We start from the raw sequence: 25,832 nt of genomic DNA on the forward strand, positions 1-25,832 counted from the left end.
TAGAAATAACAGTTCTATTACCAGTGTGTTATTAATATAAAATGAGATTATAAATATGAAAGTGATAGATAAAGCTAGTGATTAACTTGACAATTTGGGACCTGCTCACAGGAAAAGCATCTTTCATCACTAGAATCCATTTTCCCTATCTGTGGCCTCAGTTGAAAGAAACAGCTATTTTGCTAACATCTATTACCTCTCCAATTTTTACTATAGGTCTTTGTAAATTGTTATATGAACCTTATGGCTAAGTCATTTCTCTATCTGGGAATAGAGGTAGAAGTAAACACTAGAGATCATGTCTGCCTTTGTAAGTCTGAAAACTTTTATATCCTGTTTCCCACCTCTGGAAATTTTTATGCTGTACCATTTTACTCTGTATCCTTAGTGTCTTGCCCATCTAATGAGTACATAATAAAAAGAAAAAAATGAAAGAAAAAATTTTCCCTTTTATATTTGGCTACAGACTGTATTCAGCAATGTCCACAATAGCCAAAATATGGAAAGAGCCCAGATGTCCATTGACAGATGAATGGATAAAGATGTGTTTTACACACACACACACACACACACACACACACACACAATATTACTCAGCCATCAAAAGAAGGAAATCTTGCCATTTGCAATGATGTGGATGGAACTAGAGGGTATTATGCTAAGTGAAGTAAGTCAGTCAGAGAAAGACAAATATTTGATTTCACTCATGTGGAATTTAAGAAACAAAACAGATGAGCATAAAGGAAGGGAAGGAAAAATAAAATAAGACAAGAACAAAAAGGGAGACAAACCACAAGAGACTCTTAACTACAGGAAACAAACTGAGGGTTTCTGGAGGGGAGAGGGGTGGGAGGATGGGGTAACTGGGTGTTGGGCATTAAGGAGGGCACTTGATGGAATGAGCACTGGGTGTTATATGCAACTGAGGAATCACTAAATTCTACACTCTGATACTAATAATACACTACATGTTAATTAAATTGAATTTAAATTTAAAAAAAAGACTACCATAACAGAATGGAAATTTTTATTTTACAAATGAAAAAGCAAAATACAGTTATTAAATTGACCCTGAAGTCACACTCTAAATTCATACCTTACAGTTCAGTTTTCCCAGTTCATCAGTTAATTCCACAAAACAGACTAAACCTCTGTCTGTGGAAGAAGCATAGACCATATTTAACCATGATAACAGAGATGGCTGGCAAGATTAAGCAAAGGAAGTGATTGTAGCTCCTGCTCGAATTCTTTGTCTTCTTGAAAACATTCTCCATGGTCAGGTGAGACTTAAACTGTGACTGTCCTGGCCAGAGAAGAAGGTTAAAGCTGTGTCGTAATTACAGGCTACTCTTCTACCTTCATCTTGTGATATCCATGTCTCTCAGAGAGGTCTGGCTAAACCAGAATATTCTTTGCAATAGCATTCAAAGTCCTTACTTGTGCCACATCTGTTACCTTTTGAGAATATTCTGAGCTAGATAGGGAGGCTCCCATGGCAACAGAGAAATTTCTGCAACAGAAATAATAAAAAGACAGATTATTATATAAGTTGTTAAATGAGCCCTCCTACTGGCCCTTCATTTTATAGACTATTTAATGGTTCAAGAACACAGGTAGGTAAAGGACCCTGGATTCCCATATTTCATAATTTTTATTAATTACTTGAAACATCTAGCCAAATATACCTGACAATATACTTGATTTTATATCTAGAAATTAGTTCTAAGGATCTTGCTTCTCTTACATCTCATTTTTCCCAATTCTAAATTGAAATAATAAACTACTATTAAATTGTAGGATTCTTCTAAAGTATAATAAACACTCAATAGTTTCAATTTCTTAATGGTGGTAAAATTTCAAAATAACTAAAAATAGCAAAGGTGAGAGAAGACTAAGTATTAAAGGTAGGAGGGATAAAAATGACTATATACCATAATTATTAACTCTGCTAAAGGAAATCACAGTTGAATGGGCATACATACATATCTGACTCATTTGAAGCTTAGCTGCTGAATTAGGGTTTATTATTAAGTGGTCTAAGTACAGCAATGACTTAAAAATATAAAGTTCACCTACATTCAGAAGAGCCTGCTTATGTGAGGCAGGATAAAACCATTTTGCAGTTGAAAAACTGCAAAAATGACTGCAATACTTACATATTAATCACAACATTCCATTCATTAATCAAGCCATCAACTAAGGTTTTCCTCTAACAAGATGTAAAGATTAATCTGTCCCTTCTTGTATGAATCAAAGAATACATTTTTACCGAAATTTCATTCCTGAATCTCTAGCAGACCGAGCAGAACAGTGAAATTCTGTAGCACCAGAACCCTCAAGGATCCTTTGTAGATTTCTGTCTGTTATGCCACCTCCTGTTGAAAGAATAAGTAATACATTAAGTAGAATAGAATTTTGTATAAAATTTAATGAATACTAGTGACTGCTTGCTCTACCTGAAATTCCCATACCAAAATTTCTCATTGACTCAAGAGTTACTCTCTCCCTACTAAGCTAGAATGAGATTAGAAAGAAATGATAAAAGACATAGGCTACAGGCTCTGGAGAACAATAAGGTTATAGAACCCGTATGATGGAATCTTATACATCCATTGGTTTATATAACAATACCATATGAAACTGACTTTAAAAAGATTGCTCTAGGGCAAGGAAAAACCACTGAGTGCTCTATCCCTGCTCTCCCTCAATTTAAGCAAAATCAAATTAAAACAAAAAGTCAGGATATGTTTGAGGATGAAGCTACAAAAGCACAGCCTGAGAGATGTTGTCTGAAAAACACAAGTACTCTCTCTAACCCAGGATTCAAAGAGCACACTGACTTCATTGGAAATGGGAGTAATGCAAGGCATTACACAGTTTATTCATTACAATATCAACTTTGCTTTTCACAGAAGAATCTGATTCTACTTTAGTAAAACTGCATAATCAAGTACTTTGTAATGACTCATTTGTTTTGCTGAACAATCTCTTAATTAAATATTTGTATATAAACAATCATATTCTGAACTGATACCAGATTAAAAATATAAAATTACTCTTTATATCCTTCTTTCCTAATATATAGGATGTATTCAATAAAGATTTTTTAATGACTGATAAAATATGTACTTGGTATTTCAAACTATTCAAGTTGCTGAAGTAACTTGACTTTACAAACTCTTTTGGACTCATTAACTTGTTTGTTTTCTTTTTTCTTAATGGTACAGTAATATCACTGAGCCCTAAGAAGCTGAAAGAACAAAGACCTTTTTTAGACATGTGTAAAGATAAAATGTCATGATGCTTTTCACTTTAAAATACCTAGGGTAAAAAATGATAACAAATGTGGCAAAATGTTAAATCTAGGGAATGAATATATGAGTATTCATTATGCTATCTCCTACTTTCTTATATGTTTGAGAAAATTAATACAAAAAAATTAAGATTGTCTTTATATTTGTCTCACTCTGATTCTAGATCCCCTTATTAATTCTTTAAAAATTGTTCATCTCTAGTGAGCCAGTATGTACTGAGTGGATCTTACAGTTATCAGGAGCATATGCTCCAATTGTTCTGGCTGTAAGGAAGAATTAGGTGATCAGAGATTTTGAGGAACCAAGAGAATATTATATTTGTCCATAGATACTGCCTAAACATTTGCTTATACCTTGTTAAGAGCTAGGACATTTGGCCCTAACTCAGTATAGCAGTATCAAACTTGGTGTGCCTCACCAGAGATGACCATTCATATTCACAAAATTCTATACTATGGGAGAGCAAACATGGAGAAACCCCAATCCCAATCAATCTACTTCCCTACTGCTACTCTCTGAGCTAATTCCTGCTAGAATGTTCTCCTTATCTGAAGTTTTAAAATTCCAGCACAGATCTCCCAGTCTTAAATTTTTAATCAAATTATATATTTTTCTCTCTGAATACCATGTATTAATATTTTCTCCCATATTGTCCTGCCTCCTTTGTTCTTCCTCCACTGCACCTCAGTGTTATACTAACAAATGGACAGATAATTAAATACCTGGCATTACCACAATCCTCCCTTTTGCCTGAAAAAAGAAAAAAAACAAATTTTAATATCTTTCTCTCAAATGGGGTAATAAGGCAGTGAGAACAGAAGCATTAGTGAAAGTATATTAAAATTTTAAAACTAGTAGTAGTGTCTAACTTTCAATAGTCATCTCAATTTCTTTGGAATCTTGGGTAAGAAAGATGTTTAGCATAGTAACTCTGTCTATACAGAAAGGTTATTTTATTGTATTGCTTTGAAGACTTGTACTGTAATGAACACAAAGAATAGGGGACTACACTACAAATACTGAACAATTGCATCACCTTAAGAAAAGCCATTACTGAAAAATAACACTAATTTTGAGTTCTTGCTTTGCAGTGGAATGGAAGTAGTTGAACAAGATTTAAACTAGATTTCAGCAGGAAAAAAAAGAGCACAGCATAATAGTAAATTACTAGGAAAAAAACAACCTACTCAAATCTTGTATTCCTAGGGAAACTAAATTCCCTAGCTTATTATATTAGTTAAACAAAGCCACAAGTCTATTTAACTGGATTTTAAATAATAAAATTAGACTATATGATTAATTTCTGATAATTCTGGATGATAGGTATTGAAATTTCCTTACTTGTATTCAAATGTTCATTACATTTCGTAAATAAGTTTTGGGGATATACTCAGTATCACTGAAAGTCAAAAGGATATCACCCAAATGCAAATTTAGTGGAACTACTAGTAGCAGGTAGGTAGTGATGACAGAATAAAAATTACACATTATGCACTAACATTTTTCACAGAGCTAGAACAACCAATCCTAAAACTTGTGTGGAACCACAAAAGACCCTGAATAGCCAAAGCAATTCCAGAAAAGGAAAAAACTGGAGGCATCACTATTCCAGATTTCAAACTACATTACAAAGCTGTAGTCATCGACACGATATAGTACTGGCACAAAAACAGACAGATCAGTGGAACAGAACAGAAAACCCAGAAGTGGACCCACAACTATACGGTCAACTAATCTTTGACAAAGCAGGAACGAATATCCAGTGGAAAAAAGACAGTCTCTTCTTCAACAAATGGTGTTGGGAAAACTGGACAGCCACATGCAGAAGAATGAAACTGGACCACTTTCTTACACCATACACAAAAATAAATTCAAAACGGATGAAAGACCTAAATTTGAGATGGGAAACCATCAAAATTAACCTCTTCAACCTTGGCCGCAGCAACTTCTTACTAGACACGTCACTGGAGGCAAGGGAAACAAAAGCAAAAATGAACTATTGGGAGTTCATCAAGGTAAAAAGCTTCTGCACAGCAAAGGAAATAATCAACAAAACTAAAAGGCAGCCTATGGGATAGGAGAAAATATTCGAAACAACATATCTGATGAAGGGTTAGTATCCAAAATCTATAAAGAACTTATCAAACTCAACACCCCAAAAACAAGTAACCCATTTAAGAAATGGGCAGAGAATACAAGAACAAACACTTTTCCAAAGACATCCAGATGGCTACCAGACACATGAAAAGATGCTCAACATCACTCATCATCAGGGAAATAGAAATCAAAACCACGATGAGATACTGCCTCATACATGTCAGAATGGCTAAAATTAATAACACAAGAAACAACAGGTGTTGGTAAGGATGTGGAGAAAGGGGAACCCTCTTGCACTGTTGGTGGTAATGTAAACTGGTGTGACCACTCTGGAGAACAGTTTGGAGGTTCCTCAAAAAGTTAAAAATAGAACTACCCTATGATCCAGCAATTACACTACTAGGTATTTAGCCAAAGGATACAAAAATACAGATTTAGAGGGGTACACGCACCCCAATGTTTATAGCAGCATTATCAACAACAGCCCAACTGGAGAGAGCCCAAATGTCCATCAACTGATGAATGGATAAAGAAGATGTAGTTTATATATACAATGTAATATTACTTAGCTGTCAAAAAAAGAAATCTTGCCATTTGCAATGACATGGATGGAGCTAGAGTATATTATGCTAAGTGAAATAAATCAGTCAGAGAAAGACAAATACCATATGATCTCACTCATATGTGGAATTTAAGAAAGAAAGCAGATGAACATATGGGAAGGGGAAAAGAAAAAAAGGAGAGAGGGAAACAAGCCATAAGGGACTCTTAACGATAAAGAACAAACTGAGGGCTGATGGAGGGAGGTAGGTGGGGGATGGCCTAGATGGGTGATGGGTATTAAAGAGCGCACTTGTGATGAGCACTGGGTATTGTATGTAAGCGATGAATCACTGAATTCTACTCCAGAAACCAATATTGCACTGTATGTTCACTAATTAAAATTTAAATTTAAAAAAATTACATATTATATCAAGCTCACTAATTTTTAGAATGAAACCACTGAAATTGTATGGAAATTGGGTTTTCTCATGTGTGATTCTTGAGATGAGTCTTTAATACCAGATCAGTCAATTCTGCCCCTTAACAAAATTCCAAGTCATCTGCCTCAACTATGCAGCTTATGCTCTCAGGGTTGGGTACATAATTTTTCTTCTACTGGGTGCTACTGAAGTATAAAAAAATTCAATAAAGAACCACATATAGCTTAGTTTCTTTTTCCATAGAAAAAATGAAACAATTGACTAATATGTTCAATAAATATAATTCATGTTGAAAGTACTTAGTTCTATATCATGACCAGTTAGGACAAATAAAAAAACAAAAAGATTGGCTTAGTGAGGGGAAAATGGGGACAAGAGAAAAAGAGGTAGCATGTCCAATGTGAGAAGACAGGCAGAAAAGGAAAGGAAAAAGAGGCTATGAGAGGACAGAAGAGAACAGAAACCAAAAGAATGGAGTAAAGTAAAAATTAGCTTAACACCAGGAATAACAAATGCAAAGAAGGCAAGAGAAGCAGAAACTCTCAAAAGCAATGATAGCATAAAGACAGTAAAAAGGAAAGGTAATAAAAGTAGGGAAGATAGAGATGATCGTGAGTAGAGGGAGAAACAGCCTTTCCCATACTTTTCAGATGAGCTCTAAGTAACTAGCAGTGTAAAGTTAAGCATTCGTCATGATTTTTGAGGATCTTTACGCAATAGCAACATACTCCAAAGATATACTATAAAAGTTATCTTGTCAAAAGCATTCCAAATTTTTTTAGTTAAAAAATGATATGCTGGTGCAAAAAAGGAAACAGACTGATAAATTAGTTGCATATTACAATACCTTATGGTGTAAAAAAAAAAGAAAAAAATCTCTTTTGCAGATCTGAGGCAACAGCTCATACTCTATAATGAGGAAATTAGAACCCCCAGACTAGTATTTAAGTAACAGGGACTCAGTAAAATAATCAAAAGTGACCTCAAAGTCCAACTTCTGGCACATCTGTCACTGAAAAAGCATATAATTTTTCATGATGGCTGAATTATATGTCATTTTGGAAAGGTAGCTCCAAAGTTACCAGAAAAGATTAGTTTCTTTTTCCAAAGGCAAAAATCGGTAGACTGACATTTTGCAGATTTTTCAGAGAACTTCCTTCTGATCATTTTTTTAAACCCTGATCAAACTGCTCTATCATGAAAGTGTTTATCAGTGTCACTTTACTCACTCATCTATCCATCCAACAAATATTTATTAAGTGCCTACCACGTTATCAAGCACTGTTCTGGGTATAGATAATATTGTGGTTGAAAGGACCCAGAATATGCCACTGTGTCATAAAAATTATTTTGAGCTGAAAGCATTTGAGTTCCTGAAATTCCTAAAAGCAGAGCCTCCCAAAAGAACTCAGAAAGAACTCAATTGTCAAAAATCCTCTCTCTGGGAGCAACTCATTAGCACCACATCCAAACAGACATTGTCATAAAACTATCCTATCTTCAATTTATTCTCATTAGGGTCCATCTATTTATCTTTCCAAAGTTTTTCCCCACCATGCCATAAATGCTCTGTCTTCTTCCTCTTCTAAATTCCTAAGTGCCCTTCTCCCCCTCTTCACCTATCAAGATGGTATATAAGACCCAAATTCTAAGCACCTTTGAGTCACATTTCTTTGTGAACTCCAATATGTATACATACTTGATTAAAATCTGTTTTTCCTCTCACTAATCTGTATTTCGTCAGTTTACTTCAGAGGCCCTCAAACACAAAACCTAAGAAGGCAGAGAAATAGTCTTTCCTCCCTGACATGGTAAACAAGAGAATATTCCTACTGGCATGGAGCTTACATGTCCATGGAAGGTAGACAACAGATAGGTATATTTATATAATAAAATTTTAGGTAGCAGTATGCACAATAAAAAAACAATAAAGCAAGATAATGAAATTAGAGAGTAAAAGGAGGAAGGGGCTATCTCACAGAATTTAACAATTGTTCAGAGAAATAAGAACAAGACGGTTTAGAATTCTCAAATGTGCTAAAGCAAAGCATCCATAATACAAAATATTACTATCTGGAATGCTGAAATGATTTTAGGAGGAAAAAAAAGTCACATTTAACTCTTTCTTCCAAGTGAAAGCTTTCCAAAACATGGCCAAAATTAAACTAATTCTACCATTTTTGGGAGGGGGCTGGTTTCCATAAAGATTATTGAGAACTATATGCTTACCTAAGCTGTCAAAGTGATTTAACAATATAAAGCACTTCCTAAATATCAGACTTTGTGCTATTATCTGAGGTAATCTACAACTATTCTAGGAGGTAGGTGCTATTAATATGCTAACTTTGTAGATGAAGAAACTGAAGTTTAGAATGGTTAGGTAATTTGCCCAGAGTTAGTTAATAAAGTGGCAAAGCCAGGATTTAAACACACCTTTCTAATCCCCAAACATATGCTTTAACCAGTATATTACACTGCTAGGTAATTGCTTCAAAAAGTAAAGTTGGCATGATCTCACTTATATGTGGAATCTAAAAAAGTCAAATACATAGAAACAGAGATTAGAACACTGCTATCAGGGGTGAGGAGGTGGGGAATATGGGTAGATACTGGTCAAAGAATACAAAGTTGCAATTATGCAGGATGAATAAATCTACTGATCTAATATACAACATAACTATAGTTAATAATACTGCAGTGAATACTGAAAATTTGCTAAGATAAATACACAATGAACAATAACTATATGGGGAGATGGGTATGTTAATTAGCCTGACTGTAACCATTTCACTATGTATATTAATATCAAAATATCCTGTACACCCTAAATACATGCAATTTTTATTTTATAAAAAAGAAGTAAAATTAGTGTATGAGGATATTTAACACAGTGCTTCCTGCCAACCAATGATTAAACTTCAAATCACATAAGCAACAGTGATTATGAAATGCAAGACATGACTATCGCATTATATCTTCCTTATTGTCTCCTCCATAGTGAGTAATAGTTTTAAAATGAAAACCTGATTCATCAGCTCTTCTATATCAGACTTCCCCACTGCCGAAAGGATAAAATCCACACTCTTCAACAGTTTTCAAGGCTCTGGACAGCATTCTTCTCTTTATATCCAACATTCTGGTTTCTTCAGTATCTTAGTAAGTTATGCTTACTTTTGTTTCCAGGCCTTTGTATACACTATTTCTTCTGCATGAAGCATTCACCTACTCTCCCTACCCGCTTTTACATAGGTAACTTTTTTTTTATTAATATATAATGTACTATTTGTTTCAGGGATCCAGGTTTGTGGTTTATCAGTCTTACACAATTCACAGCGCTCACCATAGCACATACCCTCCCCAACACCCATCACCCAGCCACCCCATCCCTCCCACCCCCCTCCACTCCAGCAACCCTCAGTTTGTTTCCTGAGATTAAGAGTCTCTTATGGTTTGTCTCCCTCTCTGGTTTCGTCTTGTTCCATTTTTCCCTCTCTTTCCCTATGATCCTCTGTCTTGTTTCTCAAATTCCACATATCAGTGAGATCATATGATAATTATCTTTCTCTGATTGACTTATTTCGCTTAGCATCATACCCTCTAGTTCCACCCACATCATTGTAAATGGCAAGATTTCATTTTTTGATGGCTGCATAATATTCCATTATATATATATATACACACACATATATATATATATATCTCCCACATCTTCTTTATCCATTCATCTTTTGATAGACATCCGGGCTCTTTCTATAGTTTGGCTATTGTGGACATTGCTGCTATAAACATTGGGGTGCACGTGCCTCTTCGGATCATTACATTTGTATCTTTGGGGTAAATACCCAGTAGTGCAATTCCTGGGTCATAGGGTAGCTCTATTTTCAACTTTTTGAGGCACCTCCATATTGTTTTCCAGAGTGGCTACATCAGCTTGCATTCCCACCAAAAGTGAAGGAGGGTTCCCCTTTCTCCGCATCCTTGCCAACATACATAGATAACTCTTAATCATCACTCAAATGAGTAAGAGTTATCAGTGTGTGTGAGGTCTCTTCTTCTGGAGAGCCAACTACTGCTAACCCCATGCCCAAATCTGGGGTTAATTCCTCTCAGATGTGCCCCCTTAGTACCTTTAAATTTTTTTTTATTAAGTAAACTCTACCCCCAATGTGGACTTGAACTCACAACCCCGGGATCAAGAGTCACATGCTCTACCGACTGAGCCAAGCCAGGCACCACTTAGTACTTTTTTTTATAGCACTCTATTAGAATTGCCTATTCTATTAAAAGTGCCTGTTGTACACCAAACTGTAAGGGCAGTGACTACATACATACACACACACACACACACACACACACACACACACACACACGGTGGTCATTACCATAGTACAAATGCCCTGTATCAGTAAGTTCCAGACTAGCAAAGTCACATCAGATCCTTAGATGAAATTTCTAAAAATTATTTTCACGGCTATAGGAAAGTAAACATATCAGATTTCTACACAGGAACACTAAAAAATATTAGTAACAGCAGTAATAATGATGTAGTAAGATCTATTATACATCAAGCACTGTGCTAAGGCTCTTACATATCTTATCTCTACCAATCATTAGAACAACCTTATAAAGGAATTAATAAACTTATTTCAATTGCATACACAAGGGAACAGAGGCTTAATAATCTACTCAACATTACACAGCAAATAAGTGTCTGAGTCTTAAATCCAGAATTCTCTCAAAGTCCATACTCACTAATTTAGAACGGTTCTGGACTAGTGTCAAAAAAACAGATATACCACAATTACAAAGTCACCTTTATAATGCTCTACAAATGATGTTAACTCATCTTGGAAATTCATACAAGAGAAAAATATATTTCCTCCTATCTTGAGAGATAGGGAAAGATGAAAGAATATAATTTTGTTTTAGAATTCACTTCCAAATGATATTTCAAATTTTATATGGGATCCCCTGAGTATACATAGGCTGACAATGAAATGATGTGGCTTAAAACTATGAAATGCTGATGGCAGAGAAAAGGTAAAATTTGCTGTGGTTATCCAAGTTAGATTAAATCCTTAAGCACTGTCTATAATTTGACCTCAAGAGCCTTAACCATTAAAAACACTAATGTGAAAGAGGGGTGCTTCAGTGGTGCAGTAGGTTAAGTGTCCGACTCTTGGTTTCGGTTCAGGTTGTGATCTCAGGGTCTTGAGATCAAGCCCTGTGTTTGGCTCTGTGCTGAGTGCAGAGTCTGCTTAAGACTTTCTTTCCCTCTCCCTCTGCCCCTCCCCCCCAAATAAATAATCATTAAAAAATAATTTTAACACTTATATGAAAGAAATAAGAATTATATAAATATATTACTACCTGCTTGCTCTTCTGTATAGGGAACTATTAAGTCAGGAATATTTAGTTTCCTAACCTAGCTAAACAACAGACTATCAGGAGCAACCACAACAGAGTTAGAAAGAAAGGAAAGAAATTATGTATACCTGATCTATGAGTCGCTTTATTAAGGGTAGCCCTTCTAGTGCTGAACTGTCACAGCCACTGGTCAATACTCGTTCAAATCCCAAGGTTAAGAGGGTCTCTAGAGCTGCCATTGGATCATGAACCATGTCAAAGGCTGAAATAAGTAAAATTGATTTGAATTTTGTACAGACATCCTCTAATATAGTGCTTTCCAAAATGTAGTATACACAGTGGTGTGCTGGACTTAGCTCATACTGGTGAGCCAAAGCCAATTGTTAAATATTCAGTTTTGCAAGCATCATTTTTAATCCATCGACAGCTGGAAATCAGTCAAGGTGGGAGAATTTAAAGCACAGAAATCAACAAATACTATCTATTAGAGCTTTTTGTCTAAGAACTAGTTTACCAGCATACCACAGTCTGCATACCACGGCGGTATGCAGAAACATTTTAGATGGTACCCATTTGAACAGATGTATTTACTTACACACAGATTTGAAGTGAAATGTTTCCATTTTTCAAGAGTTATAAAAGTTTCTCTTTAAAAGAAATTCACTTAAGATTTTATTTAAAGAAAATTACTAAATAAATTTGCACAGGTAGCACTCAGATATGGTAAAACTGTAAATGTGATTGGCAAGTGACTCAAATTTGGAAAATTCTGTTCTAAGGCTTCAGACAAACTGGACTAACTGGAACTCAGACAAACATTACACTCACTGGTTCTAAAAAAGGCCTTGGTTCATTATTCTCATTATTGACTAATATTTCATGCTATTCAATTTACCCTAAATACTTAAGGCTCATAGTATAAGGACAGTTGTTTACAATAGACTATCTAGACTTACAATTCCATTCTATTTTCTAAGAGACTTTTCTCCTCAGAGAAGAAAGTGGCACTAGGAACCTCAAAAAGAAAAACTACTTCTGCTTTGGTTCTCAGCACTGCTACATAATTTGGAAGTTCTAATCTATGGTGGATTAGGTGCTTGACCCCTTTACTTTACCCGTTAGTGTTGGCAGACAGCTAAATGTACCACAGAGGCTTTTCCTTTTTTGTAGCAGATTAGCAGTTTAATCACCAGTGATTAAACTATCACTATCTCATTAAATACACGAGTGAAAAAAAATGCAGAACCCAGGACAATGCAAAATTTTGAAAACATGAAAATATTTTTGTTAAATGTATTGAAGGAAAAGAAATTTGAAACGATTTTCTTAGTTTAAGAACAAAGAAAAATACATTCTACATGACATCTTTATTTTTTAAATTATTTAGCATGCCAAACTTTACTTTTATTTTTTTATTATTTTTTTTATTATGTTATGTTAGTGTTATATACAAACAATGAATCATGGAACACTACATCAAAAACTAATGATGTATTGTATGGTGACTAACAAACTTTATTTTTCAGATAAATGTTTACTAATTTAAATTACTTTTCATTATTTAAAAATTGCTTTTTGGCCACTCTCAAGGTGCTGAATTTTAAACACTCTAACATCTTTTAGTTATTGCTAGTTTATGAGAAGCACTGCTAAACAGCAAGTCAAGAGAACAGTTTTCTGGTGGTATTATTCATTTCAAAAAGAAACAAGAATAACAAATGTTTTATCTCTATTTTCTATAAATAGATGCAAATGCCAATGCCCACTAATCTTTGAATGCTTATTCAAAAGGCCAGAAAAACATTCAACAATTTCTCAAGCATATATCATCAAGTTAAAAAAAAATGACTTAAGACTTCTTTCTTTTCATGTATAACAGAGTGCCCTCTTCGGGCAAAACTGACACTTGTTCCTACATTTTACCAACCAAGGTTTGACAAAAGTGTACAGAAATTAGAACTACCTGATTTATAGGTAAGAGATATTTTTTACATGAAATTATCAGATACGTCTTAGAAATCATTCTGATGTAGACAATCAATAATATAGTTTTGTGCACAACACATTTGAACAGAATATCTCTTCATTGACTATCTCCATCTATTCCTTCTTTCCTCCTTCCAAATAGTATCTAGAATGGTCTTGTCTGGCTTAAGCCAGGCAGTACATTTCATTTCATTGGCCACAGTGGTGTTTGGTGGTTAATATGGCCTAAGGCCATCTAATAAAAATGAATCTCAGGGGGCACCTGGCTGGTTCCATCAGAAGAGCATGTACTCTTGATCTTGGGGTTGTGAGTTCAAGCCCCACACTGGGTGTAGAGATTACTTAAACATAAAAAATCTTAAAAAAAAAAAATGAATCTCAAAATTCTTGCTTGGACAAGTGCATACACTTGTAGGCAATTCCTAACCTCTCCCTTTGTTATATTCCACCACCACCACCACCACTTACTTTTAAAATTTTCATAACAAAGCTTCAAATTGTGCATCTCTAAATTTACAACAGTTAGTATAAAGAAAACAAGGTCAGTATAAAGAAAACAACTGGTGACACTGTAACACTCTAGTATTGTGTTCCATAAAAAGGTTATGGCATTTGGTGAAATTAGAAAACTGACACCGTTCAATAGAACTTCTAAAATGGAAATGACTTACCTCGGTGGAAAGTGACTGGTAGAGGACGGCATATAGCTATAAAAAAAAAAGCCAAACAACAATATAAATGAAAAGATCATCACTGATTACTATACACAGAATTTTCCATGTTAGATGGGATTTTTTTTTATACTTTCCTCTCCTAAGAAGTAAAGACAGTGAACTAAAATAATAAAATCGTAGCCTTCCAAATTCAGAATTCCTATGTTTCCATTAATCTCTGATTTTCATAACAAAAAAATGGTTGTCCACTCCTTAGCTAGACCAAATAAAAATTATGTGATCTGATTACTATAAACCCAGCATTATATCTACTACTTTAACCCCTCTGAGTATCTTCAAGAAATACTTTGGCCTAGTAATATAAGTAGTATGCTTCTGTCCTCTCCACGATCTCTCCATCCTCACCAACTACAATAGCTTTTGAAGTTTTTTCAAATCCAGGTAAACCCCCCTTAAACCTTCCAGGAACAGTAACAGAACTTGATCTACAGCAACTTCAACTTAGGAGTCAATAGGACTAGAACACGTATACACTCTGCCCCAAACATCTAGAGAACTACTGCTTAAGATAGGTTAGTTTAAGTGCCTGCAGGTGTGACTGAAAAGCAATCAGAAAAACTTGCATTTTTCTTTCATTTTTTAAAATTTGAGGTGACACATAATGTTGTTAGTTTCAATATCAGGAGTATTAAATGCAATCATCATTAGAAGCTTTTTGGTCTCAGATACAAATTCTTACCCACAAGGGACATGCACAACTCTTTGTCAATGTTTCCATCTTCAGTCAATGCTCCAAATACCAAACCATCAGCACCATAAAGCTTGGCAAGACGAATGTCAGCCTTCATCACCTCAACTTCACGATCTGAATATAAAAAGTCACCTCCACGTGGACGAATCATCACAAAAACTGGGATCTGGACACACTGCTTCACTACTTGAAGGACACCTAAAAGAATAGAGAACAGACTAATTAAAATTCAAATGTGATGGGCACCTGGGTGGCTTAGTCGGTTAAGTGTCTGCCTTCAGCTCAGGTCATGATCTCAGGATTCTGGGCTCCAGCCCTGCATCGGGCTCCCCGCTTAGCAGGGAGCACACTTTCCTCTCCCTCTGCAGCTCCCCCAGCTTGTGCTCTCTCTCTCTCTCTCTCACATACTCTCCCTCTCAAATAAATAAATAAAATCTTTTAAAAAAATAAAATAAAATTCAAATGTGAACTAACAGCTCAAGGAAGTCAATAAAATTTTTTGGCCTTTTACATTGCTCTTGTGTATCACTTCTACAAGAAAAGGAAGCACTGACTGAGGAAACCAGAGAAATCTGGTTCTAAAGGGAATGACAACATTAATTAAAAAATGTGCATATGGGGCGCCTGGGTGGCTCAGTCGTTAAGCGTCTGCCTTTGACTCAGGTCATGATCCCGAGTCCTGGGATCGAGCCCCGCATCGAGCCCCACATCGGGCTCCCTGCTCGGCGGGAAGCCTGCTTCTCCCTCTTCCATTCCTCCTGCTTGTGTTCCCTCTCTCACTGTGTCTCTCTCTATCAAATAAATAAAATCTTTAAAAAAAAGTGCATATAATGGAAGTTAAATAATAAGAGAATCATGGGTAAAAAAGAGCAATTTAAAGTAAACAGAAGGCATTTACTGCATTTTTAAAAGCACTTGTCATGTACTGCATGGAGCACTGGGTGTTATACGAAAACAATGAATCGTGGATCACCACATCAAAAACTAATGATGTATTGTATGGTGACTAACATAATGAAATTTAAAAAGATAAAATGCAAAAAAAGAAAGCACTTGTTAGTTGACTAAAGAAAATCCTTTTGTTGGTATATGATGTTTGAAAGTATAATAACTAACAGGCTCAATATTCTGCCAGTGTATTCCATAAGATCTGATTTTTCCTTTCTGATTGATTATAGCTCTATTTAGAACTTACTATAGAGATGTTTACATAGTTCTAAAGTTTATGACCCTTTAATGAACAAAGAAACTTATCAAAACCTTTCTTGAAAGAGTTATATAAAAAAGAGCAAAGTTCTACTTGTTTGTGATTTTATGTAGAGATCTATAAACAAAAATACCTAAATGACACAATTCATCGCTAGCTCAGAAACACTCAATAGTAAAGATCTTCCATGACTTACACTGTAATTACATCTCAATAAACCCATCTTCAGCTGAAAAAATCCCAAGTCAAAATGCCTTTAATACACCTAATCTATTGAACATTACAGCTTAGCCTAGCCTACCATAAATATGTTCAGAACATTTACATTAGTCTACAGTTGGGCAAAATCATCCAATGGAAAGCCTATTTTATAACACAATGTTGATTATCTCATGTAATTTATTGAATACAGTATTGAAAGTGAAAAACAGAATGGTTATATGGGTACAGAATGGTTGCAAGTTTATCAGTTGTTTACTCCTGTGATCACATGGCTAACTGGGAGCTGTGCCCAGCATCATGAGAGTATCATACTATAAATGGCTAGCCCAGGAAAAGATCAGAATTCAAAATTCAAAGTACAACTTCTACTGAATGCATATTACTTTCGACCATCATAAACTCAAAAAATCATAAGCCAAACCATCATGTATCAGGAACCATCTGTATAAGGTCTGTGACAAGCACGATGGATTTATTTCTTTTTCCTTGCTAAAAGAACCCCAGTTTTGCATGGGATAGCAATATGCCCAATACCAAGCAATGAATCATGACTGCTGTTACAAAAAACAGATTGCACTCAAATTTAGCTATGTTCTAGAGATTTCACAGAATGGCCAGGGAATGCCCTCCTTTAGTGAGAGATTCCAAAGAGCTATTGCATATATAAACCCTTTATACTAAATAATGCTATCATCAACCTTAGAATAACATGGAAGAGTCAAAAATTCATACAGAGACTTCTGCTTTTGACCAAGACAAGAGTAACAGGGACTGGATTTGCCCTCCCACCAATAATAACCAAAAAACACACATGAATATGAAAAAAATATGAAACAATGGTTTGCAAGAGATTGTGTGTCAAGCAACAAAAAACAGTGATGCCTGAAAGATGGAAAACAAATGAAGTCAGCTCTATAATTGACCCAAATTACTACCTTGAGGGTTTTCTAGGCTGTAGCAAAGAAAGGGGAACCGAGGTAGAGGCCAGAGAATTCTGAGTTGAAGAGACAAAGCTGAGAGTCCAGGGAGACCAAGTGACTACAGTTCCCAGGAAAGAGCACCAGGGAGGAGAGAAAGAGAATTTTGGAGATTTGCAGAGAATCTCCCTCCAATATTCAGCTCAGTACTAATGAATGCATATATGCAGGAAACTGTAAAAGGCCAGAGAAAAATCCACTGAAAAGAATTAGAAAGAAACAATGCCTTTCATTCACACCTGTCAGGCCAAAAATAATGCCTATTCCCAACAGGCAGATAGGAAAATTTGAAGATTCACGGGGCAGTGGGTAGAGTACACAGAGGGGTCTTGCTTTAGTAATAGGAATAATTAACTCCAGACTGACCACTGTTCCAGGCCTGCTTAACAAATTTTAAAGGCAATAGCCAAAAGGAACAAACTGTTTCCAAATAACCCAACTGCTTGAGAATGTTTATAGAAATACAAACATATCCAGGGCCCAATAAAGCAAAATTCATGTCTGGCAACCAATAAGAAATTATCAGGCTGGAAAATAAGATGCATCATGAGGTGATAAATCAATCAAATGAAACCAACCTAGAACTGATATAGATGTTAGAATTAGCAGCCAAGTCATTAAAACAGCTATTATAACTTTATTCCAGATCTTCAAAACAGTTCAGAAACAATATATTAGATATAACAAACTCAAATTAAACTCCTAAAGATGAAAAGTACAATGTGTGAGATGAAAAATATACCAGGTGGGTTTAACAGCAGATTGGACATTGCAGAAAAAAGATTAGTAAACTTGAAAACAAACCAACAGAATCTATGCAAAATGAAACAGAGAAAAAGGAGATTAATACAAAAAGAGGGGTGCCTGGGTGGCTCAGCTGGTTAAGTGTCCAACTCTTGATCTCAGCTCAGGTCTCGATCACACAGTCGTGAGTTTAAGCCCCGAGTTGGGCTCCACACTGGGCATGGAGGCTACTTAAAAAAAAAAAAAAAAAAAAAAAAAAAAAGAGTAGTTCATCAGTGAGCGCTGGGACAACTTCAAGCAGCCTAAAACAAGTACAACTGACGTCCCTGAAGGAGAGGGTGGAGTACATTGAATGATGAAAATTTTCCAAATGTGATGAAACTATAGATGCACAGTCCAAGAAACATGAAGAAAACTATAATCAGGTATATTGTTATCACATTGCTCAAAGCGAGGAGTAAAGAAAAGAATTTTAAAGCAACCACAAAAGAGAGACATTACATAGAAAAAACAACAACAAAAAAAAAACAAAGGTATGGATGAATTTCATATGAGAAATAACACCAGCAAGAAGACAGTGGAGAAACATCTTTAAAGTACTAAAAGAAGAAAAAAACCTATCAACCTAGAATTCCACACCCAGCAAAAATATCTTTCAAAAAATGGGGAAAGATGTTTTGAGACATACAAAAGCTGAAATAATTCATCCCCAGCATACTTGTACTACAAGAAAAATGTTAAAAGAATTACTTCAAACAGAAGGAAAATGAAATCAGATAGAAATATGGACCTACACAAAGGAATGAAGAACATCAGAAATAGTAACTATACATAGGTAAATACATGACTGTTTTCTTATTATTTTAATCGCTTCAAGAGATAACGGATTATTCTTTTTTGGAAGATTTATTTATTTGAGAGAGAGAGAGTGTGCGAGAACACTATTGGGGGGGAGGGGCAGAGGGAGAGGGAGAGAACCTCAAGCCGACTCCCCTCTGAGTGCAGAGCCCAACACGGGGCTCAATCTCACGACCTTAAGATCATGACCTGAGCCAAAATCAAGAGTCGGGATGCTCAACCAACTGAGTCACCCAGGTGTCCCTAATTGACTCTTTAAACAAAAATAATACTGGGTGTTATATGCAAATAATGAATCCTGGAACACTACACCAAAAACTAATGAAGTACTGTATGGTGACTAACATAATAAAGAATAATGTAGTGTGGAGTGTATGTATTTTTAACACATACAGAAGTAAAATGTATGACAATAGCACAAAGACCAGGATGGGAGAAATGAAGACAAAAGTCAATATGCTGAAGATGCCAGGATGGAAAGATAAAACCCTGACTGTTGATACTACTGCAGAGCAACTGAACCAATGTTAACAGTAACTATCTCTCTCTCAACTTTTTGATGTATAAGGATCTCATCTTTGATAGACAGGTTTATTTACAACCATAAACACCTCTAACTAATTCAATATCCACAGCATTGTTAACATATCAGTAACATTAGTAAAGGATCTCAATGAAACATATTTTCTATTGTCTCCAGGCTCTATAAACTCCAACCAGAAAATAGGGAAAACACTTACCCATGCTGGGTGTGGTTCCTCCTTCCAATAAGCCAGAACATAATTCAATCCGGCCAGCACCTATATGAAAAAAAAAGCATTGCTCAATACAATAAACTTTTAAAAATTAAGAAAAATTTTAAGAAGCATTTCTCAAAAATTATCATCCAAAATAAACATTTATGAAACAGTAAACAACATTTTTTTCAAACATAGAGCAAAGAGTCTTAGAAACTGAGAGATTATAAAACTAGAGTAAAACTCTATTGTTAATTCCAACTATATTCTGCAACCCACATTGTGTTACTGATAGTCAAATTTAAGAGTTAACTCAAGTTAAGCTAGGTCTCTTGAAATTTTGTATTACAGGTTGCCTCTCCATGTACAAGGACGTGACTCAGAATAAATATGGTCTGGGTTGACCACAGTGGAACAGTGACTCTTCACTGATAACAATCTTTTCCAAGAGTCTTATTATTATTCTAAGATTTATAAAACTACAAGGTGATTTTAAGTAGCTTAAATCAAGGTAATTTCAAGAATAAGAGAATGCTGAAAGGAGATTAACTATCAGACTACAGGGTCATGTCAAAAGAGTCTCAGGATGCAGGTTGAAGAGGCTAGTACCAGCCAAACATGGGACAATTTGAGAATCAGTAAGAAGAAAAACTATAGTGGAGTAAAACACATCAAATATGTCTAAATCTAGATTCATATTGATAAAACAATTCACTGGGGGATAGAGAATAAACTCATTATCCTAAAATCCCCTAAAATAAACAGGGGAAAAGGAGCAAGCATTTATCCTGCCTTTCTTATAGTAACTGAACCTCAATATAAACAAACAGTTGTTGAGGGAAAGTTCTTTATAGACGAAGCATACTGATAATAAGTGAAAAGTAAATGTTTGACATAATATAGTATGATATTCCAAAACCTACTAAAAGATGCACTGCTAAAATTATTAGGTAAAAAGATGAAAGGAAAGCTTATAAAGGATGGATCAGGCTGACAATATGACCTATAAATTAAAAATGTTTGTGTTTTTAAAAAAAATAAAAATCTGTATTGATATATCATACAATTCACCCATTTAAAGTGTACAATTCAATATTTTTTAGTAAACTTAGTGTTTTGCAGCCATCACAATTAATTTTAGAACATTTTCCTCACCCCAAAAAGAAACCTTATACCCTTTAGCCCATCCCGTTCAACTCTAGGCAACCACTAATCTACTTTGTCTCTAAAATTTACCTAATGGGACATTTTGTATAGGTGGAATCATATAGCATGTGGCATTTTGTGACTGTTTTCTTCCACTTAGAATAAATTTCAAGATTCATCTGTGTTGTAGCATGTATCAGCACTTTACTCTTTTTTATTGCCAAATTAAGAACCGTTTTTACATCTTCAGAGGATCATTTTAAAAATACAAAGAATATTCCATGAAGACCAAATGTTGCCAGTAAAACTGAAAATATATACCACGTGGCTCTTTTTTTTTTTAGGATTTATTTAATTAATTAATTAATTAATTTATTTATTTATTTAAGAGAGCGCAGGCACGCATGCATGAGAGCAGGGGATGGATGGATGGATGGGTGGATTTATCTATCTATCTATCTATCTATCTATCTATCTATCTATCTATCTATCTTATTTATTTGAGAGAGCACAAGCACGCATGCATGAGAGCAGGGGAAGGAGCAGAGGGACAGGGAGAAAATCTCAAGCAGACTCCTTGATCCCCCGACGTTGAGATCATGACCTGAGCTGAAATCAAGAGCCAGATGCTTAACCAACTGAGCCACCCAGGCACCCCTATTCTATTTTGCTCTTTATAAAAAGTGTCCTGATTCCCGGATATAGTGGAAATATTGGCCACGTGCTGAAACTAGTAGACACTGAGTGATGGGTACATGGGGATTCATTATACTGTTCTACTTTTATATATGTTTGAAATTTCCCATAATAAAAAGTTTTTAAAAATTTCTGATCCTGAGATGATGGGAATTGCTATGCTTCCCCATTAAAGCAGGTTCAGAATGCAAAACAAACCTTGAGGTATAAATAGATAATGCTAAAAAAAAAAAAAAAGATAACGGGGGTACCTGGTTGGCTCAGTCGGTTAAGTGTCTGCCTTCAGCTCAGGTCATGATTTCAGGGTCCTGGGATCGAGCCCCGTGTCTGGCTCCCTGCTCAGCGGGGGGCCTACTTCTCCCTCTACCTCTGCCTCTCCACCCACTTGTGCTCTCTTTTGCTCTCAAATAAAATCTTTTTTAAAAGAAAGATAATGATAAAAGTCTTGATGATGAAAATGGCAGCAAAACTCTTAAATCATCTTTAAGTCAACAGTTTGAAAAAAATGAAGTCTTTGCTAAGTTCAGTTAAAAAAAAATGAAGTTGGTGAGTAAGCACTATTGTGGACACTTGACTCAAAATGTGACCTATTGGAGGAGTAAGATTAGAAGATGACAAAGATGATAATTTTCCAGTACATTTTCCAATTGGTTGGCTGTTTTCAAAAAGATTACTAGGATCCTTACTAGGATCACAAGGGCTCCCAAGATCAGTTCATAAGATTCCTTTTCAGACTTTTTTTTTTAGAGAGAGAAAGAGAGGGTGGAGGGAGGGGCAGAAGGAGAGGGAGAGAGAATCCCAAGCAGGCTCCACACCCAGCGCTGAGTCCAATCTGGGGCTCAATTTTACAACCCTGAGATCATGACCTGAGCCGAAATCAAGAGTTGGATGCTTAACCAACTGAGCCACCCAGGCACCCTCATTTTCAGACTTTTAGAAGGACTGCCAATTGTTATTCATTCTCTTTTGTCTTACCTCCTCGTTCTGCATTTACAGCTGACTCTACTGAATCAACACACACTTCCATGAGAAATCCATTTGTCATTCCTAAAATACATGGAAAACAGTGCAATTTCATGATGATACTATCCATCCAGACCAATCTACCACCATTTTATTTTGCTGCCCAAAACCAATGTCCAATAATAGGCAAGTAGGTAAATATACCATGAATGCAATAAAACACTATACTGATTATTAAATTGATGTCTTTGAACTGTGAAATAAGTATACAGACATATGTATAAGAAATTATACTGAAGAAAATATACGCTGAATGCCAAATTAATCTTCCTAAAACACAGCCCTCATCATCAAATTCTAAGTCAGATTTTTTTCAATGTTTCTCAATGTTTTCAGAATATGTTTAAATGTCTTTATAAAGATCATATGTTTAAGAACAAGGATGGACTTCAAATCTTGACCCCACTACTTATTTGTGTGATCCTAGACAAGTTACTTAACCTAAGTTTTCTATAAAACAGAGTAGGCTTTAGTACCTACCTCAGAGTAGTGAGGACTAAATAATTCATGTAAAGTGGAGAGTACCCACCATGTGTATAGAAAGTTATCATTAATAAACTACATATTATTTCTTCTATACATCTCCAGTTCCACTCAATTCTCATCTCTGCTCTTGCTTATGCCATCTCCTCAACCCACAAAGTCCCGCCAGCTCCATCTTTGAATGGTAAAATCTTCCAAGGCTCACATTAAATCACATTTCCATATGTGTTCTCTCCCAAAGTAGGGATCTCCCTCTTTGGAACTCATGTAACTCTTCATAAATTATATGTTCCTCTTTAAAACACTAATTGATATCTTTTAAAAATACTAATTACTTTCTACCTCTTATTATTATGTATATAGATAGATGTCTGTTCACTTTTACTTGACCTAAAGTTCCTAAGTAAGGTCTTTATGTGAGAAACCTTTATCATCACCCACAGCAAGCACAGTGTCTACCTTGGTACAGAACAGTCATGCAAAGACTTTCTAAAGGCTGAATAATTACAAATTCATAAATTTCATTCATGTATTTACACCAAAAGTGTGATGAAAATAAGTTTTGAGTTTTTCTGTAAGTTAAGCATATACGTTTGTTTTTGTTTGTTTGTTTTTTACAATTAAGAGTATTAAATGTTTACTTCATGCAATACCTGAAAGAATCACCACATGCTGATAATGGTGACTACTGGGTGGTAAGATTTGGAGTTACTTTTACTTTCCTCTTTTTACCTTTTTTTTTTTTTTTAAGTAGGCTCCACTTAAAAAAGCCCAGCGTGGAGCCCGGTGTGGAGCCCAACCGCCAGGCTGAAATTAAGACCTGAGCTGAGATCAAGAGTCCAATGCTTAAGCAACTGAGCCGCCTAGTGGCTCCTCCCCTTTTTACTTTTCTATGTTGCTTTTTTTCCTACCCCAATATTGCTTTTATCATTTTTTAAAAGTCTATTTTTAATTTGAAAAACAAACATTATCTGCTTACATCAAATTGCAACTGCCTCACTTATTTAAAAGAAGATTGTCCGTCTCAAACTGTTTAAGAATTAGGTGCCACTCTATGTTCTTAATCAACAGCACTGCATTCATTCCAACAGTTTCCGGAGAGCCACCCACACCAGCTGTCACATCAATCTAACTGGACAGTGCTGCTGAGGTACCATTTGCCTCACAGGAGAAAGGACCTTGGCCAGGAGAGTGTGGAGGTGCACACAGAAGGCTATGTGCCATAAGGCAGACTAAGATAGTTTTCCAGGAAGCAAAGTTATTTGTAGGAATCAAAGACATTTGTTTGGAGCAGTAGTTCTCAAAGTGCAGTAGTCCAGTTAGCTCCGGGGGCCTTTAAGACCCTCTCAGAGTCTGTGCAGTGAAAAGTGTTTTGATAATAATACTAAGACTTTATTTGCCTTGTTCACTCTGTCTCTCACAAGTGGAGTGAATTTTCAAGCGGCTCCCTGACAGATCAGACTGAATGCAGAAGCAGATCTAACAGTTCCATTAATCCAGATCTTAAAGAGATTTGCAAAAAATATAAAACACTGGCATTCTATTTGTTTGTTTAGGAAGACAGTTACTTTTCACACACGCACAAAATGTTATTTGTGCCATCATGTAATGGGTTTCTAATTAATATTTTAAAATTTGTTTTAACTTCGAATACCGTCAACACCAATAGACTTAGCTTATATAAGTAAAAGGTCTCTGAGGTTCTCAATAACTTTTAGGAGGGGGAAAGGAGTCCTGAGATCAGAAAGCCGGAGAACCTCTGGTGCAGAGGAACCAGGAGTGGAGGGGGTGGGGGTGGGGGTGGGGAGAGTCGGCCGAATTCCCTATAGCACCTGCCACGCCTGGCACAGCAGCAAGCACTCGGGACTGGGGGCAGCCACAAGCGCTGGCACCGGCAGCTGTGCAGCTTTGGGGACAGTCCTCACCCCCGCCGCAGCAGCTAAAGATTACCAAGCAGTCACCAGGCGTAGGCACTGAGCTCAGCGCTGGGCATCTAACTGTCCCAGCGATGCCACTGGGTGGGGACTGGTAGCCTCGCGTGGCGAGAGGAACTTGAGGCTGAAAGAAGTTAACCAACTTGAACACGGTCGCCGCACACTAGACGTGATGGCGCCGGGATTCGAACCCACACATCTGGTTCCAGAGCCCGGTCACTCTCGCTACAAGCCCCTTCTCAGGCCCTCAGCTTCCACACGTTTAAAGCCAGAATGACAGAACGTGCCGCGCGGGGGGCTGTGAGGAGGTGGGCAAAGTACTCTGACAGAAATCGCGACACCGCTGGCCAGAACTCCCGCAGGCCCGCCCGGGACAGTCAATTCGGACGACCGCCCCCTCCCCGCCCCCTTCCGCACCGGCTTTCCCGGACGGTATGCGCGCCCGTTTCCGCTCCGAGGAGGCCCCCTGCCTCTTCATGCTCGACGCGTGCCTCTCTCGTGCGTCTTCGGTTTCCTCGGAGGCCGGGTTCCGGCGCGCGCGACCAAGGAAGCGCGCCTCACGGCTGCGCGCACCCCTGCGCGTCCCCGACACCAAGACCCAGCAGCCCCCGCGAAAACCGAGTCGTTGGCGCA

The 25,832-nt window shown here is 36.4% G+C and overlaps 1 protein-coding gene across 2 annotated transcripts; it reads right to left on the reverse strand.

The window, feature by feature from the left end:
* Positions 1-1,010: 1,010 nt before the first annotated feature.
* Positions 1,011-25,805, reverse strand: CUTC (cutC copper transporter). 2 transcript variants are annotated; one of them, XM_025881002.2, is made up of 9 exons: positions 25,617-25,802; positions 22,735-22,806; positions 19,921-19,980; positions 15,161-15,370; positions 14,419-14,454; positions 11,890-12,023; positions 4,037-4,064; positions 2,270-2,375; positions 1,011-1,510 (listed from the first exon to the last, which is right to left on the reverse strand). In XM_025881002.2, the coding sequence occupies exons 1-9, from the start codon at positions 25,675-25,677 to the stop codon at positions 1,396-1,398; spliced, it is 822 nt and encodes a 273-aa protein (XP_025736787.1). In that variant the 5' UTR covers positions 25,678-25,802; the 3' UTR covers positions 1,011-1,395. The 2 variants fall into 2 exon arrangements, with proteins under 2 accessions (XP_025736787.1, XP_025736788.1); XM_025881003.2 differs by lacking the exons at positions 4,037-4,064; positions 11,890-12,023 and having other exon boundaries at positions 25,617-25,805.
* Between the last annotated feature and the right edge of the window lie 27 nt (positions 25,806-25,832).

Source organism: Callorhinus ursinus, unplaced genomic scaffold, assembly GCF_003265705.2.
Source record: "Callorhinus ursinus isolate GAN/ISIS: 27379988/994484 unplaced genomic scaffold, GSC_fseal_2.0 scaffold20, whole genome shotgun sequence".
Taxonomy (NCBI): domain Eukaryota; kingdom Metazoa; phylum Chordata; class Mammalia; order Carnivora; family Otariidae; genus Callorhinus; species Callorhinus ursinus.

Coding starts and splice junctions, on each gene's coding strand:
- CUTC (XM_025881002.2), bottom strand. CDS start 25,677: ATGAAGAGGCAGGGGGCCTCCTCGGAGCGGAAACGGGCGCGCATACCG. Junction 19,981..22,734: donor TGTAAATGCAGAACGAGGAG/GTAAGACAAAAG, acceptor TTTTTCATATAG/GTGCTGGCCGGATTGAATTA. Junction 12,024..14,418: donor ACCAGTCACTTTCCACCGAG/GTAAGTCATTTC, acceptor TACTTATTTCAG/CCTTTGACATGGTTCATGAT.